Source organism: Sphaerodactylus townsendi, linkage group LG06 (genome assembly GCF_021028975.2).
Source record: "Sphaerodactylus townsendi isolate TG3544 linkage group LG06, MPM_Stown_v2.3, whole genome shotgun sequence".
NCBI classification, from domain to species: domain Eukaryota; kingdom Metazoa; phylum Chordata; class Lepidosauria; order Squamata; family Sphaerodactylidae; genus Sphaerodactylus; species Sphaerodactylus townsendi.
This window is the reverse complement of record NC_059430.1, coordinates 61,411,997-61,428,131: the sequence shown is the minus strand read 5'-3', so window position 1 is coordinate 61,428,131 and position 16,135 is coordinate 61,411,997. Positions and strand designations below refer to the sequence as shown.

Below are 16,135 nucleotides of genomic sequence, written 5' to 3'. Positions count from 1 at the left end.
TTTTTGGGGGGGGGGGGGAACCTACATTTTGTACTTCCGCTAACACGCAACGATGTACGTTGTAGGTGAACGTTGTTTTTTTAATGAAGCCCCTGAAAAAACCAGTCCGTTGCAATGTCTATTATTTGTATTTATTCTCCCTCCCTCCTAGGAGGGCGGCATACACAGCTCCCCTTCTCAATTCTTACAACAGCCCTTAAATAGGTTAGATGGAGAGAGGTTAGTCTGGGCCAGTAACCTCCAATGAACTTTATAGCTGAGCGGGGAATTGGATTGTCCCCCTCAATTGAAACGTCATAATGGCTTTCCTATAAGACTGTGAAAAAACAATAATGTTGGAAAAGATTGAAGGCAGCAGGAAAAGAGGAAGACCCAGCATGAAATGGGTTGACTCTATGAAGGAAGTCAGAACCTTCAGTTTGCAAGCCATGAGTCATGAGCTGCTGATAGGATGTTTGGGAGGACATTGATTTCATAGAGTCACCATGAGCCAGAAGCTACTTGACAGCACTTAACATGCAAACAGCTCAGCGCTGCAGAAATCTTCCAATTCAGGCATGTGGAGTGTGCCAGACTGAAATGCAACTTAAATCGCAAACATGACCCATACATACACTCATTTTTACTAATAGTAATTTACATATGTATTGTTGAAGGCTTTCACGGCCGGAATCACTGGGGTGTTGTGTGGTTTCCGGACTTTGTGGCCGTATTCTAGTAGCATTTTCTCCTAGCTCTAGTAGTAATTTACATAGTTTGTCTGAAACTGTAATCTTGTAAAGGCTCTGACTTCCAGCAGAGTAATTGGTTCTTTTATACAATATTTCCCAGACTTAATGGGCTGCAAGATAGGTTAACAATTATAAAAACTCTAGCAATACATACACATAGCAAAGTTGTATCCCACATTCTGTAAATTTCCAGGAAGATTTTCAACTTAGTTTGTGAACACTTTTCTAACCTTCTATTCTTCTAGTTTCTGTATTGAATGAGACATGTGAAAGCAGACACAGAGCAATCCTAAAATGGTATGCTCAGAATTCTGTGTGGCTATTAAATACTGTCAAGTCACTTCTGACTTCTGGTGGTGACCCTGAAAATTAATGACCTTCAAAACGTTCTATTGTTAAAAGCCTGGCTCAGGTTTTGCAAACTGAGGCCGTTTCCGCACGGCCCAAAAACGACGGCCTGGGGGCGGTAAAAACGCCGCCCCCAGGCCGCCGTTCGCACAGGCGGCGCTACTGCAACGCAGCAGCGCCGACCTGACTGCGCTCGCGGCGTCGGGCCGCCCTAAACAACAACCCTTTAAAGGGTTGTTGTTGAAGGAAGCGTCTTCCGGCGCTGATGCGAACCGCAGCGCCCGGAGCGCTGTCTCCTCTCCGCCCTCCGCGATGTCTCCGATAATGCAGCCTGCTGGCCGCCCACACTGTCCTCCGACCTCCAGGGGTCGGAGGGCAGCGTGGGTGGGGCTTCCACGGCCAGCAGGCGACGACGGAGACATCGTGAGTGGGGCGGAGAAGGGGGAAGAGGCGACTCTGTGCGGAGCCGCCTCTCCTGCGGGGGCCTTTGCTTGGCCTGCTCGCACGCTTGCGTGCGAACGGGCTTGCGCCCCCACGCCGGCAGAACTCTTGGCGGCGTGGGGGTGCATGGCGGCCGTGCGGAAACGGCCTGAGTAAATTCATCTCGTGTTGGGTCTTCTTTTCCCACAGTTTTTGACTAGCATTATTGTCTTTTCCAATGAGGCTTGTCTTATATGACCAAAGAACAATAAACCCCATTTAGTCATTTTACATTCTAGGAGACTTCAGGCTTGATTTGAACCCACTTATCTGTCTTTTTGGCGGTCTACAGAATCAGTAAAACTCTCTTCCAATACCACATTTCAAATTAATCAGCTGTCTTCCTGTCAGCTTTCTTTATTGTCCAGTTTTCACTACCATACATAGTTATTGGGAATACTCTCATATCTTGCCCACCAATAGCACATCCTTTCATAATATTTTCTAGCTCCTTCGTAGCTGCTTTTCCCAGTCACCATCTCCTTCTGATTTTTTTGGGTTGCACCCTCCCTTTTGATTAATGATAGAGCCAAAGATTAGAAAATTTTGAACAATTTCAATTTCTTCTTTGTCAGCCTTAAAGTTGTAAAGTTTCCAACTAGTCATTTTTGTCTTTTTGATGTTCAGCTACAATCCTGCTTTCTACTTTTAGTTTTATCAGTAATCATTTAAAATCTTTACTGTTTTCTGACAGTAATGTAGTATCTTCTGCATATCTCAAATGGTTAATGTTCCCTCCACCAATTTTCTCTCCACCTTCATCTTAATCAAAACCATTTTTTCTCATGATATGTTCTGCATATAGATTGAAGAGATAGGGAGGTAAAATACATTCTTATCTGACACACTTCCATTTTTTATATTTGTTGCCATATTCTTGTTAAGAGTTAGATTGACTCCATTTCTGTGGCTTGAAATAGTTCTATCGATATCTCATATATTCCTGGCGATTTTTATCTGAGATGGGGATGGGTTACTCCCAGGAAAGATTAGTTACGATAGCAGAAAAACTTTAATTTCACACTAATATAACTATTATGGCAATTGAACTATGCAAAATACACCTGCCTTCAACAAAGACTATAAACTACTATAGTTAGTGGGAATCTGCTTGCATTTACAAGCTATAATCTATCAATAGTCTAGGCTGGGACCACAGTGGTCCAAACAGTTGCTTTATTTGGAAATCTAATGCAAAAAATATAAGTTTTGCTGCCTGTCACAGAAATCTGTTTGTTTCCAGTGTGCTTTGATTTTATATTTGTAAATAAGACAGACACTTCAATGCTCTCTTGTAGTCATCCCCGCAGGGTCGTCGCTAAGGAATAGGCGAGACGCGGAGGAGGTTTCATCTGGTGGAGAGCGTCAGCAACAGGAAGCGCGGGATTTCGTGATCCTGACAACTCTCTCTGTGCTGGTCTCTGGCACCTTTTATTAGGGTTTCATTGTGGGCGTGTAAAGGAGGTGGGTAGGGAGATGAGCGGGAGACCGGGAGACCTGGAGATCATCATGTGATGCATGATCTCACCTGGCTACGTGCGGAGAGGAGCGTAAGCGTCTGAGCCTAATCCTCACCTGGGGGCAAGACCATTGTCCCTGCGCCCGGTGACTGAGCCAGACAGTTCATGACCCGTGACTCATAGGGGGATGAGGAGTGGGGGTGCGGTGCGACCAGCAAGGCCGTAGGTCCGTTGGCGTCCCAACGTTCTACCACGGTGCTGCTGGGTCAGCAGTGCATTACTACACTCTCTCTCTCATCTAAAAGAAACCAAGTCCTGTAGCGAGGCTTCTTGAATCCTCCTCCATACTTGGTAAACGAAGTCTGCTTTATACAGCTTGACAAATGTGTCCTAGGTAATCACAGACCTTGGTCTGTGATTATTTTGTACAACTTCTAGCACAAACAAGTTTTTCTAGTAAATTACAGAGGAAAAACCAGTATGCAGTTGAAAAAGAAAAGCACTACCTATGATTCTAGGCCACCTCCTAACTCTTGCATTATTGCTTGTAGCAGCTGTTGTCATGCACATGGCAAGGACCAACACCACCAATGTGATAATACTGCTAAGACTTGTGCCCCAGGATGCCATGGAAATTGGAAAGTGACTCACCTCATGATATAACAGAAACCTCACTAAAGACTGGCCAAGTGAAAGTAAGGCGGATTCTGCATGGGCCAAAAACAGCTGAGTGAAAACAGTGTAAAATGGTTTAAAATGGTGTAAAAGGGTTTACAGCGTTTTCACACTGCTGTTTTTGTCCTGCATCCTCAACAAAAGCCAGAGGAAGAATAATAGATTTGCTCTAAATCTACAGGTGACTTAAATCAGTGTACCGTTTTCTTTTCACAGAGTCAAAACCACAGTTTAAGCTACTATATATTTAGAGGAACAATCTGGATTTAAGAAACCTTTACTTTTCTTTGAGTTAAATCTGTATGACCCATTGAATTTGACCGATTTATTTACATATGTTTTGAATTAATCACTGGTGTTTTTTTAATTAATCACTTCAATTGCACAATTGATTGAGAAACAATTTTGTGCAACGGGCAAGGGGGGAAGGGGGAAAATCCCTCTCTGAAGCCAGCACAACCCTACGGGGGGTGAAGGGGTTGCTTACTGTGGCGGACAGGTACCGGGTGCTTCTGTAGCGCCCGACCTGGAAGCCGCTGTTCTAGCCCAGGCCCAGCAGCGCAGAATGATGCGCCAGTGTGACCAGGGGTGGGCCAGGGGGTGGAGCCAATCTTAGTCAGGTGGGATATACTTGGGTGCTGTGTGGTTTCCGGGCTGTGTGGCCGTGTTCTAGCAGCATTCTCTCCTGACGTTTCGCCTGCATCTGTGGCTGGCATCTGTGGCTGGTGGGATATAAATTCCAACTCTTCTTCTTGACAGAAAAGTTCCTGTGAAATTGGTGGGTTTTCTTTCAGGCATTAGCGTTTTTGCCCTTGAAGAATGTTTGGTAAGAATATATCATTGATAACAGGACTGTTGTGGTATCCTAAGCACTAACATATTGGCATATTTTGTTAATCTTTATTTAAAATCCTTTAGAACTTTAAGGTGTCATAAGGCTGTTTGGCTACATCAGACAAATACGACCAACCTTCAGTTTTACTGTGGCTTTTTGTAGGATAAATCCTAACCCAGAACTACAATTCCCAGCGTTCCTTTAACGAGGTCAGATTGGCGAAACGAATATTTGTAGTGTGGCAATCATACGCTGTCGATCTGGAAATAACCACTAACCACTTCTTGGGAAAACCGCTGGATCTCAGCTAAAGATGTTAAAGAGCCCCGCTTAGGTCTGCAGCATGACTACAAATCCCAGCATGCAGTACTCTCCACGGAGCGTTCTTGTTCCTTCCGAGCTTGCCAAGCTTTTCAGTTCTCTGATTGGTGGAGCTGGAGTAAGTGTCAGAAAGCTCCGTTTCCGAACTCCCGGTTTTCCTTGCGCTTTCCTTACGACACGGAGAACCCCTGAGACTGTTCGAAAGGCTTGTTCCGAAGGGTGCTGGGAAGTGTAGTTTGAGAAGGCTTGTTTCCCGGGCGGAACTTGGGGAAGGTGGGTGGGGACGCCGCTTCTCTTTCCCCTCCCCCTCGACACGCATCCTTCCCGGGCAGTCTCTTGCCGCCGTTGGGTCCTGCACCCGGTGGCCGCTCTGAGCACCATCCCGTGGCTGCAGTGTGGGAAGGCAGGACCCCCTCTCTGAATGGAGTAGCGGGGAAGGTAATGAGAGGGGGTCTGGGGCGGCTGAAAGCGGGCTCTGGCGTAGCCCAACTCGCAGGAAGTCGAGTGAGGAGAGGCGACTGCCGCTTCTTAGGATGTTATGGGCGAGAGGGAAGTCGAGTGTGTTTGGCTTGGCAGGCCTCAGCGGGCAATGCGTGGCTGCCTCGTGCTTCCTAAGACTCGCTGGTGGCCATGGGGCGTGGGGGGGGGGAGTCGCGTTTCCTCCCCCAGCGGGGAAAACCTGTCTGTCGCTCGGGAGGGAAGGAAGGAAGGAAGGCTGGCGCACAGAATGGGGGTTGCACTCATACTTTTTTTCTCTTAGTAATGATGAGGGCGAAGGAGGTGTCACCCTCCGTTTCAGTACAGCCCCTACTTGGCCCCATAAGCCTTAAGCCGTATGGACGTGTTACGGTTAACACGAGTTGTACGTCGTCCTGTAGGTGCACGTGCATTCCCTGTATAAATAAATTCGGGGACCAGTACCTGGCTAAGTGTGGTGTTTCAGTCATCATTTGAACACACGTTGAATATAACGTGAGGATTATTCAGTCCATATACATACTGTACTGTGAATGGAGCTGTAGTGTCCATGGTAAAGGCTGGGGGGCAAGGGTGGAGTGAGACTTGCAGTTTTAGCATGTCAGGTTTAAGGGTGATGGAGGTTAAAATTACCATTTTGAACATAAGCCTTTTGTGCTTGCAAGGTGTTGCAGAGTGGATTTGGGTAGCAGTTTGCCAGAGGGAGGGAGTCAGTAGTTGGTTTGGGATCTGCTCTCGGATTCTATCTGATCACTCTGCACGTGTGAAATGATTCATATTTGCTTATTTTATCACTTGACAGTGTTGAGAAGTATCTGTGGTGATAGAATACTTTGTACTGATTGATGGTATAGTCATTGCCCAATTAAAACAGTTGTGAGCATATAATAGGGAGCAAGAATGTGTTACTATGTCCCCTTCCGCACAGAATTATGCAGAATAATGCACTTTCAATCCACTTTCACAATTATTTGGAAGTGGATTTTGCTATTCTGCACAGTAAAATCTAGCTGCAAAAATGGATTTAAAGTGGTTTGAACGTTCTTTATTTTGTATGTGCGGAAGGGGCAGGCCTATGTGTATTTTTATTTATTTATTTTTTATTTATTATTTAAACTTTTATACCGCCCCATCCCCAAGGGGCTCTGGGCGGTGTACAACATAAAACATAAATATAAATAAATTATTAAAAACCTTTAAAACAGCGATAACAGTGACAATGATAATAATAGTAATAATAGAGGCGTCTGGTCAACCCCACTTTTAAAATTCTCCCTGGGAAAGAGGGGGAGGAGGGCGGCGAGTCACATTGGATAGTAGACCCAGATGAAAGGGCCAGCTGGGGGCACCATATCAGCGGCTGGTCTCTCCAAAGGCCCGGCGGAACAACTCTGTTTTACAGGCCCTGCGGAACTCATTAAGGTCCCGCAGGGCCCGAACAGCCGGAGGAAGGGTTTTCCACCAGGCCGGGGCCAGAGCCGTAAAGGCCCTGGCCCGCGTGGAGGCCAGCCGCATCATTGAGGGGCCAGGGACCACTAATAAATTGGCCTCTACTGAACGAAGAGGCCGTGCAGGGACATATGGGGTGATGCGATCCCGGAGTATCCATATTCTTCTTGTTTCATTATCTTGCTGATTGAAATTATGGTGAACAGTGCAATCCTACGTGGAGTTACTCTCTCTTACAAGTTCATTGGTATAAATGAGTATAGGGTAGAGTAATTCTTCAAAGAACTGCACAGTAATCTCTTTCTGATAATTAGATCATGAAATCTACAGGCTTGTTTTTCTAAGGGCACTTTTGCACATTGCAGCTGGATTTTACTGTGCGAAATAGCAAAACCAACTTGCAAACAATTGTGAAAGTGGATTGAAAGTGCATTATTTTGCATGTGTGAAAATGCCCTTAGCTAGTCTGAAAGAGATTGTAAAAACTGCTTCTTAGAAGACTCCAGTTTGGAGGATGATTTGATGGACCAATGGAAAATGCTACTTTAGGGCTAGGAGTCTGCAGAAGCAGAAAAACCTGACTGGAAGAGTTAATTCCTCATAAAACCTATGTATGTGAGTGACATGATGAGAATAAGTGGAACACAGTTTAGAACTCAGTCAGAGCTGCTGATAGGATTGTTGATGGGAACTCTTGAAACTAGTGGCTTCAGATGTGTTTAGTGTCAGTGTATAGACCTGTGATATTGGCAGGAAAAGAGTTTTTGGGGAAAGGATCCTATTCTAGCCAAAGAGAAGAATAAGCTTTTTAGACCAGGTTCTAGAAGCCAAACTAGTTCGTCACCTGAATTTTGTGTGTAGAACAGAGAGAACTGCTGACTGAGAGAGATGGTGTTAGAGAGGGACCAGTCTCTAACCAGGAGGAGAATTTAAATTTTGTGTGGGAGAAGAATACTTACCCCTAGTTCTAAAGTGGATTTACTTTAAAAGCTCTAAAGTTTGGGGAGATCTGAAGGGGAAAGGGAGTTGTTTGAATCAGAGGCATAGCTAGACCAGAGTGTGCCCGGTGCACACTCTTGCTTCCCCGCCCCGGGCCCCCCCCGTAGCACTCCACCCCACTTACTTTTAGGAAAGGAGCAGGCCGGAGAAGAAGGCTGGAAGCCTGCCTATGTTGCCTGGCCTGGTGGGAACTACATTTCCCAGAAGCCCCTGGGAAATGTAGTTCCCACCAGGCCCAGTCAATGCAGGCAGGCTTCTGGCCTGCTCCATTCCTAAAAGTAAGTGGGGTGGTGTGCCGGGAGACCTCTGAGGATGGGGCTCTTGAGGGAGAGAGGATTTTTCCACTTCACGTGACTAGAATGGTGCACGGTGTGTCGCTCAGTCCCCTGGTGGCTTTGCCACTGGTTTGAATACTCCATTCTTTCTAGATTTTGGGCACCAGAGTTTCACATGAACCTCTTAGTGCAAGTCTGTGAAAAACCAGAAAGTTTATCTTATTTCAGACAATTCAGAAAACTGTAACAAACTGAAACCTTATTAAACAGCCAAAAGTCATCTGAGCTATACTATTAAGAACATCTTAATATTTGTATATGTCTGCTTCTTTTCTTCTCACCAAATTTCTCCCTGCAACTTTTCTGTATCCCTGAAGAGTTTAATAAAATTCTAACATGTTATGGTTGAACTGTGAAAAGTCTCTACTGTGATAATCTCTCAGACCAAATGCATGAGAGAAAAAGGGGATCACCCAGTTCTTTAAACTGATTCAGTTGAACATTTACTTTAGTGAGGTATGAGGTGGGACAATTGAATCACCCTGAAGGCTATATATAGTAATGCTGACTATTGAGGAGACCAGAAGAATCGTTACTCATCTTTCCATGGAAAGATGTCTTCATTTTAGTCCAAGAGAATGTAGGGTAATATTTCTTTGGCAATACCTCATGAGGGAATTTTATGTTTTGGGTTACATGCAACTCTTTCCTACCTGTTGAAATTATACCTGGATATTTTAGCAGGATTATCAATTCCACACTAAGCTAGAAAAACCAGCTGCTAAACAAGAGCAAATATTGTTATCCCAGTGTGCCCAGGTCAAACCAAATTCTCTCCTACATTATCATACAGGCTGCTTCAGTATGATAAGCTCTCTTTCAGAGAGAACCAATGTTTGAATATCTTACTACTAAAGCAGCTTAATGTTTGCAAATATATAAAATTCTGTATAATTTAGTTCACCTACATTTGGGCAGAAAAAAAACCCGTGCTTAAACTTTATAAAGTTATTTTTATGATAAAATCTAAATAAAAAATATTCTGGACATTTTGGATATTTATTTCAGAAAAAATGTTATTTACTACTTTTACATCAAAAAACTTTAAGACAATAAATTCAAGCCTTGATCTGGTTGGCGCAGGTGAAGCTAAGCAGGGTTGGATCTGGTTAGTACTTGAATGGGAGACCACAAGGAATACCAAGATTTCTATGTAGAGGAAGGCAATGACAAACCACTTCTGTTTGTCTCTTGCCTTGAAACTCCTACTAGGTGGCCATGTCAGCTGCCATTTGACAATACTTTACACCCACCATGAAATTCAATAGTTTTGTCATGTTTACCCAATGAAACTACCTGAAAAAATGTATTCTACAAGTGAATATTAAAAACAAGTCAGATACTGAATTATACTGCTAAACAGATAAATGCAGTAGTATGTAAGACATGCCATTAAATCAGCTGTCATGCTGGGGTATCTCCCACCTTCCCTATACACAGTGCCATCCTACACGTGTTGCACCCTTCTAAGCTTATTGATTTTAGTGTACTTAAACTCTGCTTAAGATGGCACTGTAAATCACACAATCTATTGCTGCCTAGTTGTACATCACTTAGGGATGGAAAGAGTTTAATTGTGATTCTACAACCTCCCTTCCCCCCCAGATATTCTGAAATCATAATATGTGTGATTTTGAGATTCACCCCTTGTAGGCATCTGTGAGAGGGGACTTGGCAGATCCGCATAGAGATTATTTCAATCTTCTCTTATAGAAAGTTTCAGTGGCAGATTCTTAATCATTCCCTTGGGAGCTGACGTTGGGAGGAATGCCACAAGGTGTTGTTATCTCTCATGTTTAAGATCTATGTAAGGCGCCTTAATATTCATACTTCTGGAGAAGGTTGACAATATTCAGAAGACACCCACCAATATATTACTCTCTATATATCTCCAGCAGATGTCTCTGTCGTGACCCAGTATCTGAATGAGTAGTCAAAGTGACTAACGGAAAACAAACTGAAGCTGAATCCAGAGAAGGTGGAAGTGATGATGGCTGGAAGGGCCACTTCTTTAAACAGGATTGTTCTTTCCAGCATAGAAGGTATACAGCTTTCACTAAGAGACTTGTAAGAGATTGTGAATCTTGTTGGATTTTGGCCTCCTCTTGGAGAAACAAGTGTCTGTGACAGTGAAAAATGTCCCCCCCCCCCCCCACTACATCTGTTTAGGAAGATGTTTCCCTATTTTCAGATGTCTTCTGGCTCTGCTGATTTGTGTTTCAGTAACATCAGCTCTAGATTACGGTAACATTCTGTTTGTGGGACTTTCAAACATAATCTAGTAGCTGCAGCTCATGCGAAATGTGATGGCTAGCTGATGTGGCCACATCATTCCTATGCTGAGATCCTTTCACTGTCTACTAATTAGTTTCTGGGTCTAACTCAAGCGTTGGTGGTTACATTTAAAGCGTGTCATGACTGTGAGCCTGGAGCCCACATTTTTGAAGGACTGTCCCTCCCTGCATGTTGTGTCAGACATATTTGTTCGTCTCAGTAGGATCTACTGTCAGTTCTCCCCCTTGCTCAAGGTATATTTAGCAGTGGCCTGTGCTTCAGTCCTTTCAGTGGCTGCCTCATGCCTTGGATCACCTCCTGGAAGAGGTCTGGCAGGATCTTGTCCTTCCAGCCTTGTGGTGAGGCTGCAGAACAGCTTTTCCATGGCGTTTGGGGGGCAGTGTGAGCCTGGATGTGATGTGGGGGTGGGCACATGAGTTATTTTTTTCCAGTGTTAATTTGTTCTTGAATTTATAAATTATGAGAGTACACTTGACTTGAATCAAATACAATGATTACATGTCTTCCAAATAAGTGACGGTTTCATTAGAAATTCTCACTTGGTTTTAATATTATGTCTGTTGTTAGTTGCCTTGGATCTTGAGATGCTCAGGAAAAAGGCAGTCATCTTCTAAATATTTTAAACAAAGAAATTGTGGGACTTGTTCAGTTCATGTTATCCTATTATGTAATACCTACAAGATTTCTGTTACAGGGAAAGCAAAGGATACCTCTGAATTTCATGATTTGGTTGGGACACTTCCAATTCCTTGCAGTCAGGTTGAAAGTAATGTACAGCTGCACTATAAAGTAGCATGCTGAGTTTCCTCTCTGGACAAACTGTGAGGAAACATTTTTATAAAAATTAACAACTTGATACCTGACGCCAAAAACACATTAACATAAGTATGGCTCATTTCTGTTCTGAAGTGAAATACGGGCCAAGATAACATCCTATATATAATTTATTCAGATTCTGACCCTTAAACTCGTAGATTTACTAGGGTGAATTATGTATATAGAGGTTTTATGTAGTAATTTAACTCAATTGTGTTTTCTGCTTCTGTGTGGCTACAGAAGGCTGACTGACAGATGGTTCGACAACTTTATATATAATAATATAGCCAAAATAATTATGACTCATTTTAATTAAACGGACTTCTTGCTATTGTCTTAATTTCCTCTGTAGATGTATGAAGTTTCTACCAGGGGTGAATGGGATAATCCTGTGAAACATAAGGAAGCTGAATCATAGCAGTAGAGATGGATGAACAAGCTCTTTTGGGACTAAATCCAAATGCTGATTTAGACTTCAGGCAACGAGTAAGTTTTATTTGTAACTACAGGTAGTTTGGTAAATTCCAGGTGTAGCCAAAGATTTAGAAAGCTGATTCAAATTGTTATGTGACTGTTTTGTTATCCACGACTTCATTGGTTGCTAATATGCTTCAGATCAGGTTCAAGATGCTGATTTTAACCTTTAAAGCGCCTTATGGTCTGGGACCTTCATACCTGTGGGACTGGGTCTCCTGCTATGTTCTCCCAAGGATGTTTCATTGTAGTTCTCCAAATTTACTGGAAGTCCTCATCCAGGGCCTTTTTGGCCATGGCCCTTGCCTCGGGGAGTTCTCTGACTGAAGAGACCAGGGCCCTGTTATGTAAGGCCTGTAAGAATTTTAGGATTTTTGGCTGCTCTATTACATCTATCTATTGCTCTATCCACCAGACACTTGGCAGCCCCCCCTTTTTTTCTCTTTATGCTTCCATCAATCACCATCCACACTTACTTTGGTCTGCTTGGTCTATACTGGAGCTTACACTGCCATTTTTGTTGTTTATTATTTTATGGAATTTAATCTGTTTTTACTGTTTCTGATTTTAAATGTACATTTAATTTCTTGCTACCGTATTGTTAAGTTCATAGACCCTGAGGTTTCCCCCATTTCCTTTTGTATTATCCTTTCTGCATCTTGCTCCCTGGGTATCTATTTACTTCCTTCGTATTCCTGCTTCTCAGGTATCCAAGTGTTTTTGTTCCTTTGCTTAAGTGGCATCAAAAACCAGTGCAATTTCTAAGTATATGCTCTTATCTCCTCCCCCTACTTAATTCTAAAGTTATGTAAAATACCATATGGGCCTACATTTTATATAGATTTGGGAAAGATCTCTTTTATACCACATTGGCAACTTTCCTTGCTCTGCTACATTTTGAAGGAAGCCCTTTTTTGTATATTTGTAATTTCAGGCATTAGCCTATTTTGAGCAGCTGAAGATCTCTCCAGATGCTTGGCAGGTGTGTGCTGAAGCTTTAGCCCAAAGAATTTACAGGTAGAAAATTTAAAATAATTATTTTATTTTATTTGGAAATGCTTTGCAGTTGTAAGAATTTTGGCATTGGAAACTTTGCCAAGCAAGTCTTGCTATTTAAAATAATATAATGTGTGGTTGCTGGGTAGTCGTAAATAGTAATTTTATATAGTATGCTTTGTTAACCATTCTGAAATGGCACATGAAGAATGCTTTGCTTTCTAAATGCATATTTAGTGTTTGTGTATATGAATTTAAAGTGCCTTTCATTATATTTTGAACTTCAAAATCGTGCACCAGGATAGGATAAATTCTGCAACCAGTCACAGAGATTTGAAATATAGGAGATATTCTAAGTTATAAATAATGTGTTTTATGTTGCTAACAAAGGATGACAAGCTTAGGCTTCACTGAACAGCAAAATCTTACCAAAATTTCTATTATTTCCCTGGGTGGAGGGGGGTGGGATTCCCCATGACTAAAATTTATATTATTTATATATCCCTAACTTGTCTGTTAAGCAGAAAGTAACCTAAAGGCCTGTAACTTGAGTCTGCCATTGAAGTGAAGGAATTCTGTCTCTCACATCTACTTGGATGGGAAATTGCTGGAGAGTCCTATGTAAACATAGTTCTCATAAGTTTCTTGTAGAAAATGGGAGATGAGGGCCATGAAATAAATAAGCAGATGCACATTTTCCTTTTTTTGTTCTGCTAATAATAGGATATGGTAAGGCATTGAACACTTATCTCATACTAAATCCCACTATTTCACCAGGCATTACCTATATTAAGGGTACCCAACTTTTCTTGAGCTTGCAAGTACCTTTGGAATTCAGACACAGGTTGGTTTATGCAGCAACAAAATGGCTGCTGGAGGAGGCAGAGCCAACGACAAAATGGCTGCCAGAAGAGCAGAGCGAACCATAAGATGGCAGGGGATGAGGTCATACATTACTCTAATAGTAACCTTTCAGTATTTCTGGCAGAAGCTGTGCTTTAACAGGATACCTTTTAAAAATCTGGTCAAAAGACTCGCTTTTGTGTTTAAAAGCTCAGGGGTTTTTTTTTAGGATTCTGCACCCAGGACCTAATTTTATGATTGTGCAGTTCAGTCATGGGATGTACTCTAATAAATGGGCAGATATTAAAGTTTAGGTGTTCAGTTTTGTGCTATCAGTCTGACTCTCTAATTTTGTAAAGAATTAGCAGTGTTTATATCCACTGTCAAGATCGTGCACATAAAGTCTGCAACGTGGTTCCTAAATAGTTTTGTTTGTATTGCACTTCTTTTTCTAGTGATGATCACATCAAGTTCTTCTGCTTTCAAGTTCTGGAACATCAAATCAAATACAAGTAAGATATCTTCCTCATATCTTCAAGGTTTTAGTATATGATAAAGGAATGTATATGAATATACAGGGGTGTTTGTATATATGAAATCCTTTATTTTCTTTAATTTCATTTTAAATATTGATATGGCTTGAAAATAGTTGTATTTAGTGCAATCCCAATTGTGTAGTAAATGTTGTGAAAAGACAGTGAATTGGTTGACTAGTGCTACAGTGGTAAGAATTGGAGGAAAGGCTGAGAAACAGTATATTCCTTGAACAATCTTCCAATCTTGATCAATTGCCATCAAATCACATCTGACATGGCAACCTCTGGTGAAGGCAAGAGACGTTCAGAGGTGGCGTGGCATTGCCTGCCTCCATGCCGTGATCCTGGTATTCATTGGAGGTCTCCCATCCAAATACTTGCCTGAATTGATCCTGTTTAGCCACTGAGATTTCATATCAGGCTAGCATGGGCTATCTGGGTCATATTTAATAGATCTATAATATATATTTGACTAATTACTGGAATGGGACTCAAACTTGCTGATGTTTATAATGAGGGAAGCTCCAACAGTCTGAAAGCCTTGCATTGTTCAAAGTTATATATTGCTTGAATGTCAACATTTTTTAACTAAACTTTTTTCACTAAACTTTTTTGGGAACCCAGCCACCTGAACTACACTCATCAGGACCTATCTTTCTTTCCAGGTGAAATTAACATATCTGCTTTCTTCATGTTTTCATAAAGTAGCTTGACTAATTAGCCTCTTTTAAGACTATGAGAACTGTAATAATCTGGTTTGCTTCATGTATGAACTGATTGGGAACTGGAAAATGATTGCTGGAAGTATAGTTTTCTGGTCTAATATTGCTTAGGTGCCTCACATAACACCACCTGTTCTACTGAAAGCCATTTACTGTGTTTGAGGGCAAGTGCTATCTAACATTTTTTCTATCTTTCCTCCAATGAGCTCAGGAAACTTGGCTTTCCAGTCCTATCCTCACAAAAGCCTTGTGAGGAAGGTTAGTGTGAAAGAGAGTGACTGGCCCAGGGTCACTCAGTGAGCTTCTTGGCAAAGTGGAGGTCTGAACACAAGCTGCCTAGATCCCAGCCCAACACTATAGTTTTGTGAAATGAGTTTAGCATGCTTTGTATGAAATTATTTATTCCCCTCTGACAAAACATGTGATACATATTTTATATCCTCCATATAGGATCACCAGTTTATCTTTTGACCTTGCTCAGCTTCATAACGTCTTGAAAACTTATGCTGAACTTTTCTGGCATTAATTATCTATACAAATTTTAAAAGAAACCCCTTTTTAAGGACTGGACCATAGCCTACTAAATTTCTTAAAGCTAAAATGAACCAAGTATTATTTTATGTATTTTTAGGTATCCTCAGTTAACTGAAGTACAGCATCAACTAATTAGGGAAACACTCATAGCTTGGCTCCAAGCTCAGGTAGGTTTGAATACAGCCTCTGCATTATACTGACTCTGACCCTTTGTTTATCAAGATCAGAATAATTACTCTGACTGGCAGCAGCTTTCTAGGATCTTAGATAGCAGTCTTTCAAACTGCTTGCTACCTGAGCTTTTTAACTAGAGATGCCAGGTATTGAACCTGGACTGTATGCATGCAAAGCAGATGTTCTACCTCAAGGATTTTTCATAGCTTTCTGTCATGAAGAGTCTGTTTCATAAATTGTTCCCAAGTTTTAAATTAAATTTACAATGTGAATATATATTTTCCCTTACATTTTTATACACAGCTTGGTTCTTAAGTAACTATAATTTTTCTCCCCTCAGATGGTGAATTCTCAACCAGAGAAGACATTTATACGAAACAAAGCAGCTCAAGTCTTTGCTTTGCTGTTTGTTACTGAATATCTCACAAAATGGCCCAAGTTTTTCTTTGATATTCTGTCAGTGGTAGGCCTTAATCCTCGAGGAGTGGATCTGTACCTCAGAATCCTTATGGCAGTGGATGCTGAACTAGTAGATAGAGATGTTGTTCACACATCTGAGGCAAGTTCTTTCTTTACAGTATAAATTTACTTGTAGAATAACACTTCTAAAATGTTTCTGTCCTTAAGTTATTGTC

The 16,135-nt window shown here is 41.8% G+C and overlaps 1 protein-coding gene across 4 annotated transcripts in view; it reads left to right on the top strand.

The window, feature by feature from the left end:
• The first annotated feature begins 5,017 nt into the window (after positions 1 to 5,017).
• XPOT (exportin for tRNA) overlaps positions 5,018 to 16,135 on the top strand; it is a 29,952-nt gene continuing 18,834 nt past the window's right edge. Inside the window, exons 1-7 of one of the 4 annotated variants that reach the window (XM_048500603.1) lie at positions 5,018 to 5,123; positions 10,009 to 10,152; positions 11,574 to 11,707; positions 12,630 to 12,712; positions 13,990 to 14,046; positions 15,424 to 15,493; positions 15,841 to 16,059. In XM_048500603.1, coding sequence (XP_048356560.1) covers positions 11,648 to 11,707; positions 12,630 to 12,712; positions 13,990 to 14,046; positions 15,424 to 15,493; positions 15,841 to 16,059 — 489 coding nt within the window. In that variant the 5' untranslated portion in view covers positions 5,018 to 5,123; positions 10,009 to 10,152; positions 11,574 to 11,647. The other 3 variants (XM_048500604.1, XM_048500601.1, XM_048500602.1) reach the window with 3 other exon arrangements.